Genomic DNA, 17,241 nt, shown 5'->3' on the forward strand with positions numbered 1-17,241 from the left:
CGCTGTTATTACTGTGTGTGACGTTGAGATATGAATGGCGGACTATGTGAGACGACAAATAGCCGTCTCATATGCTTCAAACGGTTTTCGAATATGTATTACGGTTCCTAACGGAAACAGTTGTTTGCAATGCTTTTTTAGTCAAACTGGCTGGCTCAAACAGAGAATTGTCTCCCTGGATGTCTCACTCACAGCTGGCAGAGAGGATTATTTACCATGGCAACGGAACCCAGAGCAGGGAGAGCTGCTGAGGACTACAACACGCATCACTGTAGTTCGAACTACTAGTTCAGTTAAAACAGAGGAGGACTGAGCTGGCCTTTAGAAAAACTTGCTGCTATGGGCTGTATATAACTAATTTAACCCTGTCACTGTTACACATGGGATGAGTCTAGCCCTTTGAAATGAAGCTTACTGAAAATTTCAAAATAAAAGGCCTTGAAAATTTTTACATCAGGTCATTGCTTTTTGAGCGTTATATGACTGATTTAATCCAATGACTGTTACACATGGGATGACTTTGACCCTTTCAAATGAAGCTTAACAAAAATTTCAAAATAAAAGCCTTGGGAATTTTTACATCATGTAATTGCTCTTTTTGGCTTTATGTGACTGGTTTATCCAAAGCACTCTTAGACACTGGATTAGTGTGGGCATTTAATATGAAGCTTACTGCAAATTTCAAAATAAAAGCCTCAATATGCCCTTAAGCATATCACGGCGGTGCAATGATATCATTCTGCATTATCTGTTTATCCGAGCTTAGGGAACTGCGTTGCACAGCAAGGCAGTTCATTAGCATTAGCCTTTTAGCTTAAATAAGCTATTTTCTATTTTTCAGACTTATTAGCCATGTTTAGTATACTTAATGGAGTAAGTAAATGACAGTAAACATTCTAATGATACCCCACATGCTACTGAAAGTATTTATGCTTATATTAGCATATTTGCTCATTTTAGCTAATACACTTATTATCATACTGAATGTTGCATGTCCAGCTTACTTAACATTCTTGTGATTCTCCACATGCTATTGATTACATTGCAGCTTTCTTTAGCATTGATGCAAATTGTTAGCATCACAACGCTGGGTCCAAACCGACGGGCACACTTTGGCAGGCCCCAGTTAAATTTCTTCAGGAATTTTCTAGTTATTATTAGTCTTTTATTACGCACAAATGGAGATTAATTCAAGTTTTATTCTGTTGAGATACCACATAAAGTTAGATTCTTTATTACCTTAACTTATCTAACTTTTTTTTAGATCAAGTGTGAAAACTTCAAACGATAGATCAGATTAAACTTCTTCTGTTTTTACATAAGTTACGTTCACAATTACTTGTATCAGCTAAATGAGCAAATATGTGTTTGTTTGTTTTTTCGGTACTTTAAATTCAGACGTCTGCATACACTAGAATTATGTTGTCTGGGAAATATAAGCGTTCAGATTTGTTTTCACGCCTCATCATCTGATAGAGCCGTTACGATGGGGACTCGGTTCAACTGGAGTAGTAACATTTACAATACAGTTTCTCAAACAAACCGGACCTTTAGAGTCATATATCCCCTCTTTCGTCTGTGGTGTCGCACCGAGAATTACTAAATGACAAGATAAAGAATGAAAAAGAAACCCTTCTAATCTAATGGAAGATGCTGGAAGCTTCCATTTTCTTCACATAATAACAAAACGTGGAATTGCGTAGAATTCCACTGGTGTAGTTTTTCTTTATTTTAGTGTCATATAAACACATCATGTCTGCTTCAACAATGGGCTCAGCATGAGCGACAGACAAGCGACGGATCGGAGAAAGCGCTGGCAAGGTATGAATGTGAGCGGAGACAACATTGCTCCATTGTGCCAAAATCCACGTTATAGTTCACACATGACCACTAAGACAAAAACCTTTATTGTCAAGACATGTTCTGTTCTCTAATTAAAAATAAAATTCAAGACTTTGGCCGTTAATATCGTTGCTACATTCAGGCGGGACAACAGCGATGCTCGCGATCCTGAAAACATCACCTCAGCTTTAAGGTGCAGAGGTGAGAGAGCATGACACGGTTTGGGTGTTTCTGCTCCAGGAGTCACACGGATGCTGATAAAACACACGTTAATCTCTGGAGCTAAAGGAAGAAAGAAACATTTCTTTACAGAAATCTGGCATTTAAACAAAATAAAACATTGTGCAGATCCTAGCTGACCTAAAGCAGGAAGAGTCTGAGTTAATGTCAGTCAGTGAGGAAACAAATTGTCTTTGTATGTAAATCTCTGGTTTGAACTTGATTTATAGGGAAAGAGAAAGAGGGCCCCACCCAGGGCCAGAATCGCGATCCGTCGACGGTTATCAGAACTGACAGCGATCGAAAAGGGGAGCGCGGCCTGAGAGAAGAATGTCTGAGACTGTGTGAGAGTTTATTCTGACATCTCTAAATCCGGCAGATTCATTTTATTTTAAGAGGCTCGAGGTTGGTCCGGATTGAGGCCAGCAAACCACAAGGTCAGTTAAAATTCCAGAGCAGTGCATTAAGGGATCCATCTGGCCCCGCTCACAGGATTCATCACACTGTGGGAATGTGGGGGGAAAAGTAGAGAGACAAATTTGTGTAGTGAATTAACCCACAAGAAAAAACAAAGCAGAGACGACAACAAGCAACAGAAGCTCAGAAACGTCCTCAGAAATCCTCCTCCACTGGGAAACTTGTCGTAGGAATTTATTGTGACACGGAAGCGTGTGAGGTTCCTCGGTTTGTACTGCGGACGCAAACATTTTCACAAGATGAGCAGCTTCAGGAAAACTTTGGAACCATCAGGAGCACCAGCGTCTTTTTTTTTCTTTTTTCTTTTCAAATATGTCATTTGAAACCATGCAGTAGATTAAACCTTCGTATTTACACATTTAAACCTCTCTCCTTTAATGGAAAATAGAGCGCGTGCAAAAAGTCAGATTTCTCTTTCTGTAAAGACATTAGATACATCATTTCTGAAATTCTTCTTGTGCAGCTGAATGTGTGGTGCCCAATTAAACTAAAACTTTGTTCAAGAACCCTTTCATATTTAAGCATTTCTGTTGAATGATGATGTTCTTATTCATCTTCAGCTTTGTAATTTAAGTCCAGTTTGTACAAACATTAACGAGTAGTATGGCTGATGGCTTATGAATATTGTGTTCTATTAATGATGTTCTCTGTTTTTTAAAAATTTTGTTTGTTTGTTTTTGCCGGAACTATGAACAAAAAGTTAGCTTAATCTGGTGCCAATGCATATATCCTCATGCTTTGAGAGGACATTAAATGTATTTTTACAAGATTTAGCAAAAATACAATATTTTTATTTGAAAGAAAATGCTGCCTTTTTGCCACATTACAACATAACCCTGATATAAGAGCATGACAGTCCACAACAGCCAATACCTGCATTAAAATTTCTTACAATTAATGTTGTTTCTTTCCCGACCAGTTGTCTTCATATCGTTTTATTTAATTTGGATGGACATCTAGTTTTTCATAACACACTTACACTTCAATTTATCCTCTTGATGACTGGGTTCACTGTGTTTTCTGGCATATTTAATGCCTTGTAGTTCTCTCCTGACTGATACCTTTTTGGCAATCGGATTTTTCTGACGCTTTGGAAGCTCTTGGCAGACTTTGATTTTTGCTGTGAGTTGCAAACTTAAGAAAGGTGAGAAAATATCTTCTAGTACAAGTCAACTTTGTTGTGTTTGGCACTTTAAATGAGCAGCTTCTGACTCCTGGTTAGCATCAGTTTGAAGGTAAGGGTCAAGTCGGAAGACAAAAACTTAATACAATTAGAGGGTGTGCACACTTAAGACATGAATTGTTTAGATTATTTGAAATATTTCAGTTTGTTTTTTCAGATCAGCTGTACAGGTCATAGGTCGCAATACAGGTCGGAAATATCCTGAAATTATTCATCTTGCTCTCGTTTTTACATCAGAAAATCTGCCATTTGAACAGGGTGTGCATACATTTCATACCCAATGTGAATGTAAACATCTTGGGATGCTTTAATTAGCTGGTCCACCTCACCAAAGGGATTGTAGATCATTTTCATTTACATGTTGGACAAAAAAAAAACAAAAAAAACCTTCTTCTTGTTGCCTTCTTACCCAAGTCAAACCCAAGAGCAGGAAATGAATTAAAGGAACAATATTAAAGTTGAGGTAAATTTCAGCTTCAGAGCAGCAACAGTATTAAAATAAAACACAGTCTCTCATCTTTGACTCTAAATAAGAGTCCAGAACAGTGCATCTTTTGACAGCGGGTTACACAGGCTCTCCTTTATCCGACAGAGAAAGCTGGTGGATTTTAATCGTCGGAAGGTCTCCAACAACGGCGGCTTCTTGTGGGGGAGTCCCAGGACTGAGGACGCAGCAGCAGTTGCGGCGGAGGCTCTTGTTGCACAGCTTCGCCACCTTGGCTCTGCTCGTATCGGCCGGGCCCTCCCCGCCGCCGATGGGGCCCACGGAAAAGACTTTCCATTCCCTGCTGTCCCTGGAGGAAGGAGTCCTGGAAAGGGCCACCGACGAGGAGGGGCTGAGTCTGCTGGGAGCCCCCCTGCTGTCGAGGCTCAGAGTGAGGCCCTGGCTGTGACCTTGGGTTTGACTTTGACTTGTGCTCAGATGGTGGTGGTGTGGCCTGGGAGTCGTCCTCAGACATTGAACTCCGAGTAAACTCTGAAAAGCCTTTTTGAACTCCTGGTTGGAGCACGGGTAGATGATGGGGTTGATGCAGCTGTTGAAGTAGCCGAGCCAGAAGGTGATCTTGAAGACCGTGTCTGAAGGTCTGTAAGCGGGGAATATGGAGCCTGCAGTGACAGGTGACACAGAGGAGTTTAGAAGAAAGGAGCGACAAAGATCTACAGACAAAACAAGCCGCAGCAGAGATGATGCGGACGCTTTCAGTGCTAAATTTACTTGCAGTGTAAGGTCTAGGTTTTAATTTTGGGGCTGTCTGCTTAGGAAGGCACGTTCTCTGCAGGTTCTTTTCTGTAAAACGGAGCAACATCCACTGTTTGAAAGAACGACTGCAGTGAATGCCGTGGGCCTCAAGGGGATATAAATTTAAAGTAATGGTCTTCCAGTTTGAATAGAACAAGTTAACAAGGTATACTCTTGACTTTAAATGTTGGCAATATAATAGAGTTAATGCTGGGATGTATTTACTCCACAGGGCACAGACCCACTAACAGCACTCAATGTGCTAATCACATTTATCTCTAATATAAGATGCTAATGACAGATTAAAAATCTTAACCATGTAATCAAGATGCCTTCAATTTGAGAATTTCGGTGAAATCCTATTTTAACAGTGAAGCTGCGCAATGCTGCTGCAGTGACTGTAAGAGAGTCTACGCTTATAAATGATTAATAACAAGAGAAAGGCTGTTTAAAGATGTTTAGCTCTTAAAATAAATTTTAAAGAAAGCTAGTGAACTATAATTTGTCTTGTAAATCGGTTAATAAGATGTGCTGTAGTTATTTTTGTTGCCGTCATTTTAGAAAACTTTAGAAACATCTCCGCCATGCAGAATCTTGTTATATGTGGATGTATTCATTGATACAGAGAGGAAAATGTGCTATTGTGTCTTAATTTTGAAAAAAAAAAAAAGCAAAACAACAAAAGAACCCTTTTATACAAACAAAACCTATGCCAACCAGCCACCCGCAGTCCCAATTTTTATCAAGGAAAGCTCAACAAATCCCCCAAATTAGTTTGATTTATAATTTGAGAGCAGATGCTTGTACAGGCAAAGTGGTAAACTAACCAATATTAACCCTGGCCATGCTGCAAGCTCACTTGAGGAGATTTGGATTTAAATTTAAACCTCCAGTTTCCATTGCCAGTGCCTCACCAAATTTCCATAAAGCAACACGTGAACTGCAGCCACAGCGATAGTCATTTCCTTTTTGATATTAAAGTTAATGACATGTTACTCTTATTTCATAAAATTTTCACTAAATATAACCTCATGACTCAGTCTCAGATGTGGCGTTCTAATAGACTTGCAGTAATAGACTGTGCTTCCCTTGATTAGAGGAAGCACTCACGAATATGAGTGGGATCCTTAATGAAGAAGCAAAGGTAATGGCTTAAAGGGGGGTATTATATGCAGCTCTGCTTGTCTTTGTATATGTAAGGTGACTTGCCACGTATTGGGAGACAATGAAGCATTAAAATAATTTAAAGCCCCGTCTGCTTGCACTACACCTCTCAGGCTGATATCCGTTCCCTCGGCTGGAATGGTAAAAGCTTTCAGTGAAATGTTTTATTGCAAGCTGCTACTGGTAGAAAAAAAATAAATAAATCTGAGCTCTGTAAATACAAGAGGGTGATGTAATCATGAATGAACATATGAAAAGAGGATAGTCTGTGAGCAAATTATTTTCTATCTCTATCGACGGCTTTAGCAGAGAACAATTCGATCATTGTTGGTGTTCCTGACAGATTCTTTTCTCTGTTTTTGTGTTTTAGCTTTGCAAAAAAACAGAGGGGTGTTACAGCTGTTTGATAAACACATTGTGTCTCTGTAATTTTGTATTTCTGAAACCTCCAAACAGACAACATGCTTCGGCAGAGGCTGTTGTGTAACACCGGTTTGTTTTGCCACGGGCTGTTTGTTGTATCTATTGAGATTTTAATCATGCAGCCACCAAAACATGAACTCTTTGGAAGACACAATAATGCAAAGAAGCAAACATACATAAAGACCCATTATTATTATTATTATTATTATTATTATTATTATTATTATTATTATTATTATTATTATTATTATTATTATTATTATTATTATTATTATTATTATTATTATTATTATTTTAAAGCAGCATAAGCCATTTTTTTATCTACTGTAGGGCTGCAGACATCACACTGCCATAGATGTAAATAAGAAGGTTTTGGACGGTTGACATAAGTTGAAAGAAAATCAGTAAAGTTGTTCTGTTTTGTGTTTTTGAAGTTACAGTAACACGCTGAATCTGGAAAGATTTTCTATTTTTGGCATGTCACGGTTAAGAAAATGATCAATATTCCTTAGAATTCACTCAGAGACGCTCCAGTTCTAGTAATGCAAACTTTGTCACGCGACGACTCGCTGCAGAAGATACTAACACAGTTTATAATGTAAACACAATAATAATTATTATTAGTAAAACCTGTTTAATAGTAGCAGGACTGTGTGTGAATGAGAAAGCCATCATTAGGGTGATGGCAGGGAGGCCTTCCAACCTAGAAGATGAGGAGCTCATCACCAAAGAAAAATCCTCAAAATACCAGCAGAAAAAAAAATGCATAAAGGCTGCTGAGCAATTATGGCAATGGTTTATTTCTGCAATGCTAATAAGATTTTTTTCCCTTTGAATATTGAGAAGAATCTCAATAATCTGTTTCTGAATAAATTATACATACAATAAAAAAAAATAAAATAAAGATGCTTGAGTCATCTTGTGAGAGATCTAATTTCCTTTGGGAATCACACTTCTAGGTTGAATGAAGATCATCTTACAGCACATCTAAAACTGACAGGGATATGACTAGTTTTCAAAGCCTCTTAACAAACACTAAATGGAAGAAACCATCTAATCTTCTTTTCCTATTGTCTGACTTCAGAAATGCTGTCATAGTTTTTTAAATATGTATGATTTCCTTTACTTTTTGGACAGCTGGCTTGCTGTTGTTCTTAATATCGGGCAGAATATTTTAGTTTCCTCCATCTCTAACTGATTTCCATGGGGGGATTACAATAGCCTTTCCAAAACTCATCACCAAAAGCCCCCAAAGTCACTGGATTTATTTAAGCTGACACAGATGTGTAGTCAGGCTGCAATATATCTATTTTTTTTGACGCAGTTTCAGAAAATACACAGGAAAAATAATAAAACCAAATCAGTATTTTCCTCCATTTATCCATCAGTTTGTGCACTTTAGCCTCTGGGCCACTGGTTCAGATGGGGCTCTTCTTTTCTTTTCTTTTTTTTTTTCTTTTTACACACAAAGCAATTGTTTCATCTCACTGTGCCAGACAAATCAGTCAAGTCTTTGGACTGGACAGATCTAAAGGTCGGATTTAAAGGTCTGAACCCAGGCAATCAGTTTTATTGCATGTTGGTGAATTTCATCAAGACAGAAAGATGAGCAATACATGGGCTGGGATTTTAGTGGAGGGCCGAAGTGATTGATGCTATCCCCAGGTGGGCAGTTAGTGCAGATATCTGTACTGAGGGTGTCAAGATGATGACTTGAGGGGTTTATCTGATATAGAACGTGTCACGAGTCATGAGTCATAAAATCCGAAGCCGTCGGAAAAGAAGCAGTGTGTGAATTAGCCACCTTTCCATCATTTGGCTCAGTGAAACACAGTTCCATCCAAAAGTAATAATGACGTTGAAAGGAAATAAGTTGCAGTTTTCTGTTTTCTCACAAATTAATAAGTGGGGAAAAAAACCCAGTGAGCATTGGTATTCGCACCCGTGTGTCAATACCTTACAGTGGGTCGTCTTTCGTTGTAATTGTTGCTCTGTTGAGTTAGCGCTCTTCTAGCGTTTTACATCTAGAAACCCATTTTGTAGCCTATTGTTCTTTTCAGAAATGGATTGGAAAACATAAATTCTCAACTTTTTCAGATTCTAATCTTTCATTTAGGTGGTATTTTGGACTTTTGAACACATGGAAGTTGATCTAAGCCACTGCATTGCAGCTCTGGCTGTATATTTAGGGCTGCAGTCAGAACCTTTGTGTCTTTCTCAAGCTCCACATTCCCATCAAATCAACAAAAAATATTTTTACATCTTTGTGTAGCACCTGCCAGGCTCAGATTTTAGCAGCCAATGCGTTGAATTGATAAAGAAGAGCACCAATTTCCTAATTAGAAAGAATTTAAATGATATTAGTACAACAATAAAGCTCATGTAAGTGTTTTGACAGCTATGACAACCTTGGAGGCTTCTACTGGGATGCTACGTGGAAACATCAATGTCCTTGGTAAAGTTTAGTTGAGGATTTGTCCCCTCGAGGGTTTGACATCTGCACCAACACATCATACCGACTGCCTCCTGATATGGATCTAATTCAACTCAAGTGCAGGACATGGCAGGAAGCCTAGGAGGGTTGGAAGGACATTGGAAGCCAAACAACAACAACAACAACAACAACAACAACAACAACAACAACAATAATAATAATAATAATAATAATAATAATAATAATAATAATAATAGAACCAGAGCTATTGAAATGTGTGCAGCTCTTCTCTCATCAAGATAAGCTCCATTCACTGTTGAAATTCCTTGTCTTGTTTTCATCAGCATCACCTGTTTCTCTGCCTGTCACTTTCCTGAATCCTTCTTTTTTGACGGGCTTTCCTGCGGGAAACGACATTCTTCTGTATGACTCTTATCGTCAGCTGGGGAACCTTTCACGACTCGAGCCAGTAGCCATTACCTAACTGCTGTCATACTGAGATCCGGTCCAGTCCGGACCCCGAACACCCAGGCATGTGGGACAAGTCACCTGTTACCTTCTCTCATTTCTCCAACCAACCCTGCCCTGTCCAAGGGGCGGCGAGCCGAGACGCTTCGGTGAGAAACAGAGAGCCGAAGAGACAGACTCCTATCCTGTCTGCTGACTGATAGCCTGAGATCCTGAAATCAAGGGACGTTTCCATGGAGATGAGGATGGAGAACTCTGCGCTATTCTGCTGATCTGCAACTGGATAATAGAGAACTTCAAACCTGTTTGTCCGCTTTCTTTCTTAGATCAAATAAGGCTAAAAAGGAAGATCTTTTCATAAAAGGTTTTGCTAAAGTCTAATAAGGTATCCATTTGAGCTTTCTTTTTGTTCTTCATTGCTCGTTCTTTAATTTGAGTTGGTTTGGTTTGGTAGACATGAGAAAATGATTGATAAGGTCCACGTCTTTTTAAATGCCGGTTCACTGATTATTTCCTGAGAAGGTCAAGAATCCACATCAGACTCGTAACCAGATTGTTTAATTGATTATTAAAGAAATTATATTACCTGATTAATATATTCAATAATCTAAGTATTTTAATGCTAATATTAGCTCATTGGCAGGACAGTTACACTTTTTGCCAGCCTGACTGCAGCACCTTTTTCCCCATGCCTGTCCCATATTGTCTTGCAGGCATGATTTCTTCCAACTTTCTTTCAACAAAGGCTTTATTTTTGCCACTCTTTCCCAAAAGGCACGTTTGTAGGATTCATGTCTAACTGTTGCCTCTCAACAAATTCTTCCACATGAGTCTCTGCAGCTCTGCCAGAGATACTGGCTAAATTTAGTAAACAGAGAAACCAGGAAGACCTTGTAAAAGCACTCTAGAAGACTGCGGGCAAGCACACAGAGCAAAATGTAGGCCACTAAATTATTACATGATGTCTTCGTTTTTGTTTCGTCAGTAAGTAAATCTCTTATTTTATTTAGCATTATTTTAAGCCATGAAATAACACAGAAGAGGAACTTCTGAAATGTCAAGTGGCAAGAAGGACAGCCCTCAAATAAACAACAATAAGGCCTAACAACTTGTCTTCTTTAGAATCTCAACCGTGATCCTAGTCCCAAACTCCTTTTTTATTTTTTCCTGTCTCGTGACAGATAAATGTCGGTCAATTGTAGGCAGTCCAGCTCTGTGTCAGTACAATACCGCTGCTTGGTGAGTCATTGCTAAATCTATCATTGTCGACGGACATATGTGGTATGAGAAGTGACTCCAGCGTCAGCGCGGAGCATTTTTCCGCGTTGGCTTTTATACCCGCTTACCAGTCAGAAAGTACACAACCAAATGGTCAGCTATATTTGCCAGCATGAGACTATGGAACAGCAACAAGAACGAGATTTGTCAAAGTTTGTATCGACTGGCTTCGAATATCCATCTGACTCGCATGAGGATGGAAAAGCAGGAGATTTATTTCCATTCCATGCATGCTAGTCTTGTCATGTAAGGTTCCATTGTGATGGTCTTATCTGTCACTGAAGGGGTGGCACTGAACGAGGTGAGTCACAAAGACACAGTGCAAGCTGTGACATCTCAGACAAGGGTCCACTTTTTAAATGTATGTCGGTCTGAAATTCTCTGAGCTTGTTTACAGATAGTAAGGACAGGAGGACGTCAGAGATATGAAAGATTTATACGGGCTATTTATAGGTTGTCTAGCCTTACATTTACAAGTGTGCTGTGCTCTGGAAGCTGCGAGGCTTGTCTGAAATCTTGGAACTCCTGCCTGAAGCCACAAAGGAGGGGTTCAATTAAAATGCTCTGACCATTAAAAGAGGAAGCACTTAAAAGCCCTGGCTGCAGAATAAATCAATGAGTGGGATCTGTCCAATTAATTAATCCAGAAGGTAAATAGTTCTCTAAACGTAGACTCTGATGTAACTAAAGGCGTGATTGGACGAGAACCACATTGTGGCTACAGGCATGACAAACGTGAGGAACTGTGTCACACATTTCAACCTGCCACCGTAAACAGGATGACCATTGAGCTAGCATTGTTAGCGCTTTCCTCTAATTCAGGGAAGGCAAAGCTAATCCTCAAGTTAATTACAGCTTTTATTGCAAAGGATCAGTGGCTATCGAGAGTTGCTGAGAGTCAAGATCCCACCTTTGAAAATATTTCACTGAAACGCAGATCGTCAAGGACGAAAACAACGCTGAAATCAATTTATGTTATCACAAGCGGGTAAGAAAGATCCAGCTTTTCATGCATAGACTGCCTTTCAAATACAGTATTGAGGTTAAGAGGTTGTGAGTATGAGTACCAACATTGCGTCCAAGGTAAAGATGAAAATACTCACCAATTGGTAACACCAGGAAGAACGGCAGCCAGCACAACACAAAGCAGCCAACCACAATGCCCAGCGTCTTTGCAGCTTTCTTCTCACGTGAAAACTTGAGTAACCTCAAGGCGAAATGCGTGCGGCTACGCAGGGTCTCCTCCTCCAGTGCGGTTGTGTTTCCACGGTGGATCCTGAGAATCACCTGCTCCGAGTCTGACTTCTCCGTCTTGTGGCCCTCTCGGAGGCCCTGGCTCTCTCTGTGAGCGACGACATAAACTCGACAGTACATGACCAGAATGATGGTCAGGGGGAGGTAGAAGGAGCCGACGGCTGAGAAGATGGCGTATCCTGGCTCCTCTGTGATCTTGCAGATGGACTCGTCCTCCGGCGCCGGTTCCTTCCAACCAAACAATGGTCCGATGGATATGATTATGGAGAGCACCCACAGCAGCATCACTGCCAAAAGAGCCCTGCGCTTCGTCATGATGGAGGGGTAGCGCAGAGGATAACTGACTCCGATGTAGCGGTCCACGGAAATCACGCAGAGGCTCATGATGGAGGCCGTGCAGCAGAGCACATCCACAGCTGCCCAAATGTTACAAAAGACCCGTCCGAACACCCAGCGATCCAAAATCTCAAAAACGGCTGAGAAGGGTAGCACGGTGGAGCTCAGCAGCAGGTCTGCCACTGCCAGGTTGACAATAAAATAATGAGTGACCGTCCGAAGGTGGCGGTGGCAAACCACAGAGAGGATGACCAGGATGTTTCCAACCACTCCGAACAGGATGAACACACCGAGAATCATCCCTAGAGCCACAGTCTTCACCACCCTGAGCTCTGGGAAGAAAATGTGGCTGCAGTTCGTGCAGTTCTGGGTCAGAGAAGCCGGGGTCATCATGCTGACCAACACAGGATTGACCAGCTCCAAAACGCTGCTGGTTGGTGGGCCCGGGTCCGTGGAAAGCACAGCTGTTCTCTGGAGAAAAAAAGGGGCTTCATGGCATTCTCGTGAAAGCCATCAACGTAATGATCACATCAAGGCAGTCTTGTCAAAACATAATTTGAGTGATGAGGCCTCCTGCAAATGAGCCATTATGCCGGCAATGCACCGGGATGCTTCAAGAATTACTGAGAGAGAAGAATAAAATATGCAAATGAAGCCTACTTTGTTAAAATCAGGAAATCCATCTTGAAAACATTTGCGATGTTATTTATGATATTAGACAGCTGGTGCAAAGCGCTGACAGAAAAGCACTACAAAGGGGATAGACACACGGCTGTACCTTGCATCCTCTCGACAAAGATAAAAATGTCACTCCGGACCCAAATTTTAAGTCTTTTGTATTAAAAGATTGAACGAGAAGACTCTTTTTTGGGCCGAGTGGGAGGTGAGCAGCACTCAACAGATAGCCTCTTCCCATAGCATGCAGGGGCATATTGAGCTGCAGCATTCTCCGGCAGCCTCCTGCACCTGTGACAAAAGAGATAGAAGAACGGGTGTAAAGAGAGCTGGCACATTCATCACACACATAAAAATATATGTATGTATATATATATATATATATATATATATATATATATATATATATAAACATCCACGATTTTGGCTATTGTTTCAGGTTTGTAGTTTCCTTTTTCTTTTCCCTATAACTGTTGCTCAGCCCTGTGTGGTCTGTGGGCGAGAAGCGGCGTCTGAACCATTGTTGGTGTGTGAGAGCCGTGTGAGCGCAGACTCCTCTTGCTTATCGAGTAAACTAAAAACATTAGGTACAGAAATTTGGAAAACCATGTTGACATTTTTCAGAACGCGGCACACTATTGAAAAGATTATGTTTTCTCTTTTAAAAATCGCCATTGTTCCTGCTCTTCACAATTGCGCATTACTTTGTGTTGGTCTATCACATAAAATGACAATAAAATCCTCTGATCCATGCGGAGGCCAGGCAGAAATTTGTTGGCAATGCACTGTATAATCAAACTTCAAAGCCGCATCTCTCCAGGATGTTGTCACACACTCCTAGAATGAGAGAGCTGCTGGATGAAAAAAAAGAGTTCATTTTAATAAGAAAAGATATATATTTTCATCTCCTTGGGTAAATGTTGTGCGATGTCACCTGGCGATCTCTTCTTTCAGAATGAGACTCAGCTTTAATCGACAAGTTTGTGACACACAAGCAAGAAATTTGTCTTTGACTCAGATTTGCTTTCAATGAGGAGAGCATTGCTTTGCTAAAAGTAAATGATGCCCCACCAGTGTAGCATCTCCATGTCATGGTCAAAAACTTCCTCATGTTGATGGACACAAAATTATTCCTGCTTGTGCAGATTAAACAAATGTATATTAGACAAGTAAAAGTACTGTGGCGTTATTGCTAGTTTGGATTTTGCTAATCTGCTTTGTTGAAAACTGAAAAGGTCTTTTGAGTTCATATATCTATCTGTCTGTCTATCATTTTGCAGATTATCTCTTTTTCTGGCACAATGTGCAAAAAAAAAAATCCATAAATAAAATCCATTGGATGAACAACAAGACACACCACCTCAAGCTTCTATCACCCACACAAGTCAAAGTAGAAACCTTGTAACAATGCCCATAAAAGATTCATGAGAGTTGTATTTTTCTTTCCTCAAAATGAGCACCTGTTTTGCTCAATCAGACTAAAATCTTTATGCAGCATTGGAAGTATTAGGATCCTTTAGTATATGTAAGACTCTTGGGGTACAACACAACGTCATTTTATTAGAAAATCACAATCTGTCAGAAAACTATTTTGTTCAAATGATTCAATATTAAACTTATTACCTTTTTTTAGGGTGAAAAGTGTGGCATGCATGTGTATCTTATCTGAGTATGCGCAGCTTTTAGAAACACTTTTTGCTTCAATTGCAGCTGGAGGCCTTTAGGGGGCGTACAGACTCAGGCTTCCTGTTGGGAGGTGAATCCTCCAGCTTTGTCAGCTCTTAGCAACCCAGCATGATGCTTCCACCACCATGTTTCACAGAGAAGACGGTGCAGTTAGAGGGATGAGGAGCATTAGTTTTCCCTATGCACATATTGTTTGGCGTGTAAACCAGAAAGTTCAAATTTGGTCTCATCTGACCATGGAGGGAAAACATTTGCTGTTTCCCGCTGTGTGGATTCTACCACTTCCAGGACTGCTTATCAACCCTTTCTACATACGCTGTCGTCGTGCCACTTTTTCCTGTGGCTAAATGTGTGAAATATAACTCACAACAGTTGTCGTGTCAACAGATTCTTCCATCCGAGCCGTAAATCTCTGCAGCTTCTCTGCCTCTTTGCTGCTTTCTCTGATTAGTGTGTCAGTTTATGTTTAATGTTCTCCAACAGATCCCCAAGGCCTTCACAGACACAAACAGATTCATACTGAGAATAATTCAGTTAGAAGGATGCATCAGATTTCATTTCAGGGTATCCAACTTCCAGTGGAAGGAATACACGTGCAAAAGTGATGTGAAAAAAGTCGCATATGAGCAAGGAACCCAAATTTAAAAAAATCCAGTTGCACAAATATAAGACCAGTAATCATTTGATACTGGTATTTCAGGAGAATGAGTTTTCATTTCTACTAATTATTCAGAAGACTTTCACTCTTCCCTGTCCTGTAACATTCAGAAGAACACACATCTACAGTGGGGGTTGATGAGAAGATCCCGGTGTTGGAAGCTGTCACACAGCCTGCTCCGAAGGGCATAGTAAAAAACAAAAACCAAAAGAAAAAAAAAAACATGGATTTTTTTTATGCTCCTCCAATGCAGGAAGAGCTGCAGGTGTAAGCTCCGTGTTTGGCGATTCTCCAGTCAGATCCACGACAACGTGTTGAGGCGGTGGACAGCTGGACTGCACTGTCTGTCTATACTTATTTTAGTTGGTCAGAGGTAAACTGGCATCCGTGGCTCAGATGTAATCTCAACCTCTTCACCGCAGGAAAATCTCAGCTCTATAAGAGGCGGGCACGGCGCCGGACGGGGCCTGACAGAAAGTTCATTTCCAGCGCAATGAAATGACAAATGGATAGTCGGGGCCGTGGCCACAAGAGAGCTCCCTCATAGAGCTTTCCGCTCTACGCCCACTGAAAACTTCACTATTATCATTAACATCAATTCTACATTTAAAGGTTACTTAGTGTTGTTAGAGACTGATTTTACAAGAGATTAACTGATTAAAAAGGCTGCCTTTGGATGACCGCGCGTAACAACTTCAGATTATTTCTTCCAGTGTTTAATTCAATTATATATCGTAATATCGTTACATACTTTTGTGGTTAACTACATACAAGTTGGCTTAGGCAAATTCAACCTCTAAAACAATAGTATTCATAAATGAAATGCCAGAGCAGACATATGTTAAAAAAACGCACCATTAAGGGGGAAAAAAAGGGACAAAGGAAAGCAAGTTTGGTACAAAAAAAATAAATAAATAGGCCTACTTCACAAACATTTGAAATTAACATATCTGGAAGACTCACCTAACTTTGAGTCTGTCTCCGCATCCCGACGGCTGCTGCGCTGAGCGGCGTTTGGACTCGGCTCCGGCTGCCGAGTCGCGCAGGGAGGCGGCGGCGGGCGGAGAGCCAAGTGCGCTCATGACGGAGAGTGCTCACATCTGCCGGGGATAATCTGCAGATCCAGCCCCAGGTGCTCCGAGTCTCTTCAGATGATGATGAGCACAAAATCACTCACTGCCCTCTTGAGCTATTTTCTCTCCATACTCCGCCGCCCACCCCACCCACCCATCCACCTCTCCCTCCCGCCAGTGCTGCCCCACCCTCCTCCTCCTCTCCACCACCAACCAACCAACCAACCAACCATTCTCTCATCACCTCACCGCCGCTCAGCATCACTCCCCCTGTGCGTCATCGCATCCAGTCACTATCGACCCCGCACGACTTTTCCAGCGGTCGTCACTCACCTTGACAACTGTCAAAGTGCAAGAATAAGCAACAACAAAAAAGTTATCTCTTCTGACACTTGAAACAATTATCGGTGGCCCTGTCAGACTTTGAATTAGTCAACTTCTTTTTAAGTGGAATAAAGCGCACTTTAACGACTTTAATTATCTCCTCCAGTGCTAGCTTGTGTGTGTGTGTGTGTGTGTGTGTGTGTGTGTGTGTGTGTGTGTGTGTGTGTGTGTGTGTACCATTGTGTTTGATTTATTTTTTGAAAAACATTCTTTATCGGTTTAGTTCAAGTAGTCTGTAAATGTTACACTGCTTGTTATATTACGTGTTTTAAATAAATAAAAAAAATTGTAAAAAGTTCCTGTTTATGAAATATTCAATGATATGACTCAGATACACCTAATTAGACTTTAATAACTGAATGAATTGGAGTGTCTATGAATATTCAGCCTCTGCAATCGCAGCCATTTCTTTGTAATTAAATAAACCAGACCTTTTCTCTCAAATGA

At 40.6% G+C, this 17,241-nt stretch overlaps 1 protein-coding gene across 1 annotated transcript; it reads right to left on the reverse strand.

Moving 5' to 3' along the window:
• Positions 1-1,725: 1,725 nt before the first annotated feature.
• Positions 1,726-16,425, reverse strand: adra1aa (adrenoceptor alpha 1Aa). Its single transcript, XM_044110961.1, has 3 exons — positions 16,301-16,425; positions 11,832-13,284; positions 1,726-4,828 (listed from the first exon to the last, which is right to left on the reverse strand). The coding sequence occupies exons 2-3, from the start codon at positions 12,709-12,711 to the stop codon at positions 4,287-4,289; spliced, it is 1,422 nt and encodes a 473-aa protein (XP_043966896.1). The 5' UTR covers positions 12,712-13,284; positions 16,301-16,425; the 3' UTR covers positions 1,726-4,286.
• Positions 16,426-17,241: the final 816 nt, after the last annotated feature.

This window comes from Gambusia affinis, linkage group LG03 (assembly GCF_019740435.1).
Source record: "Gambusia affinis linkage group LG03, SWU_Gaff_1.0, whole genome shotgun sequence".
In the NCBI taxonomy this organism is placed as follows: Eukaryota; Metazoa; Chordata; class Actinopteri; order Cyprinodontiformes; family Poeciliidae; genus Gambusia; species Gambusia affinis.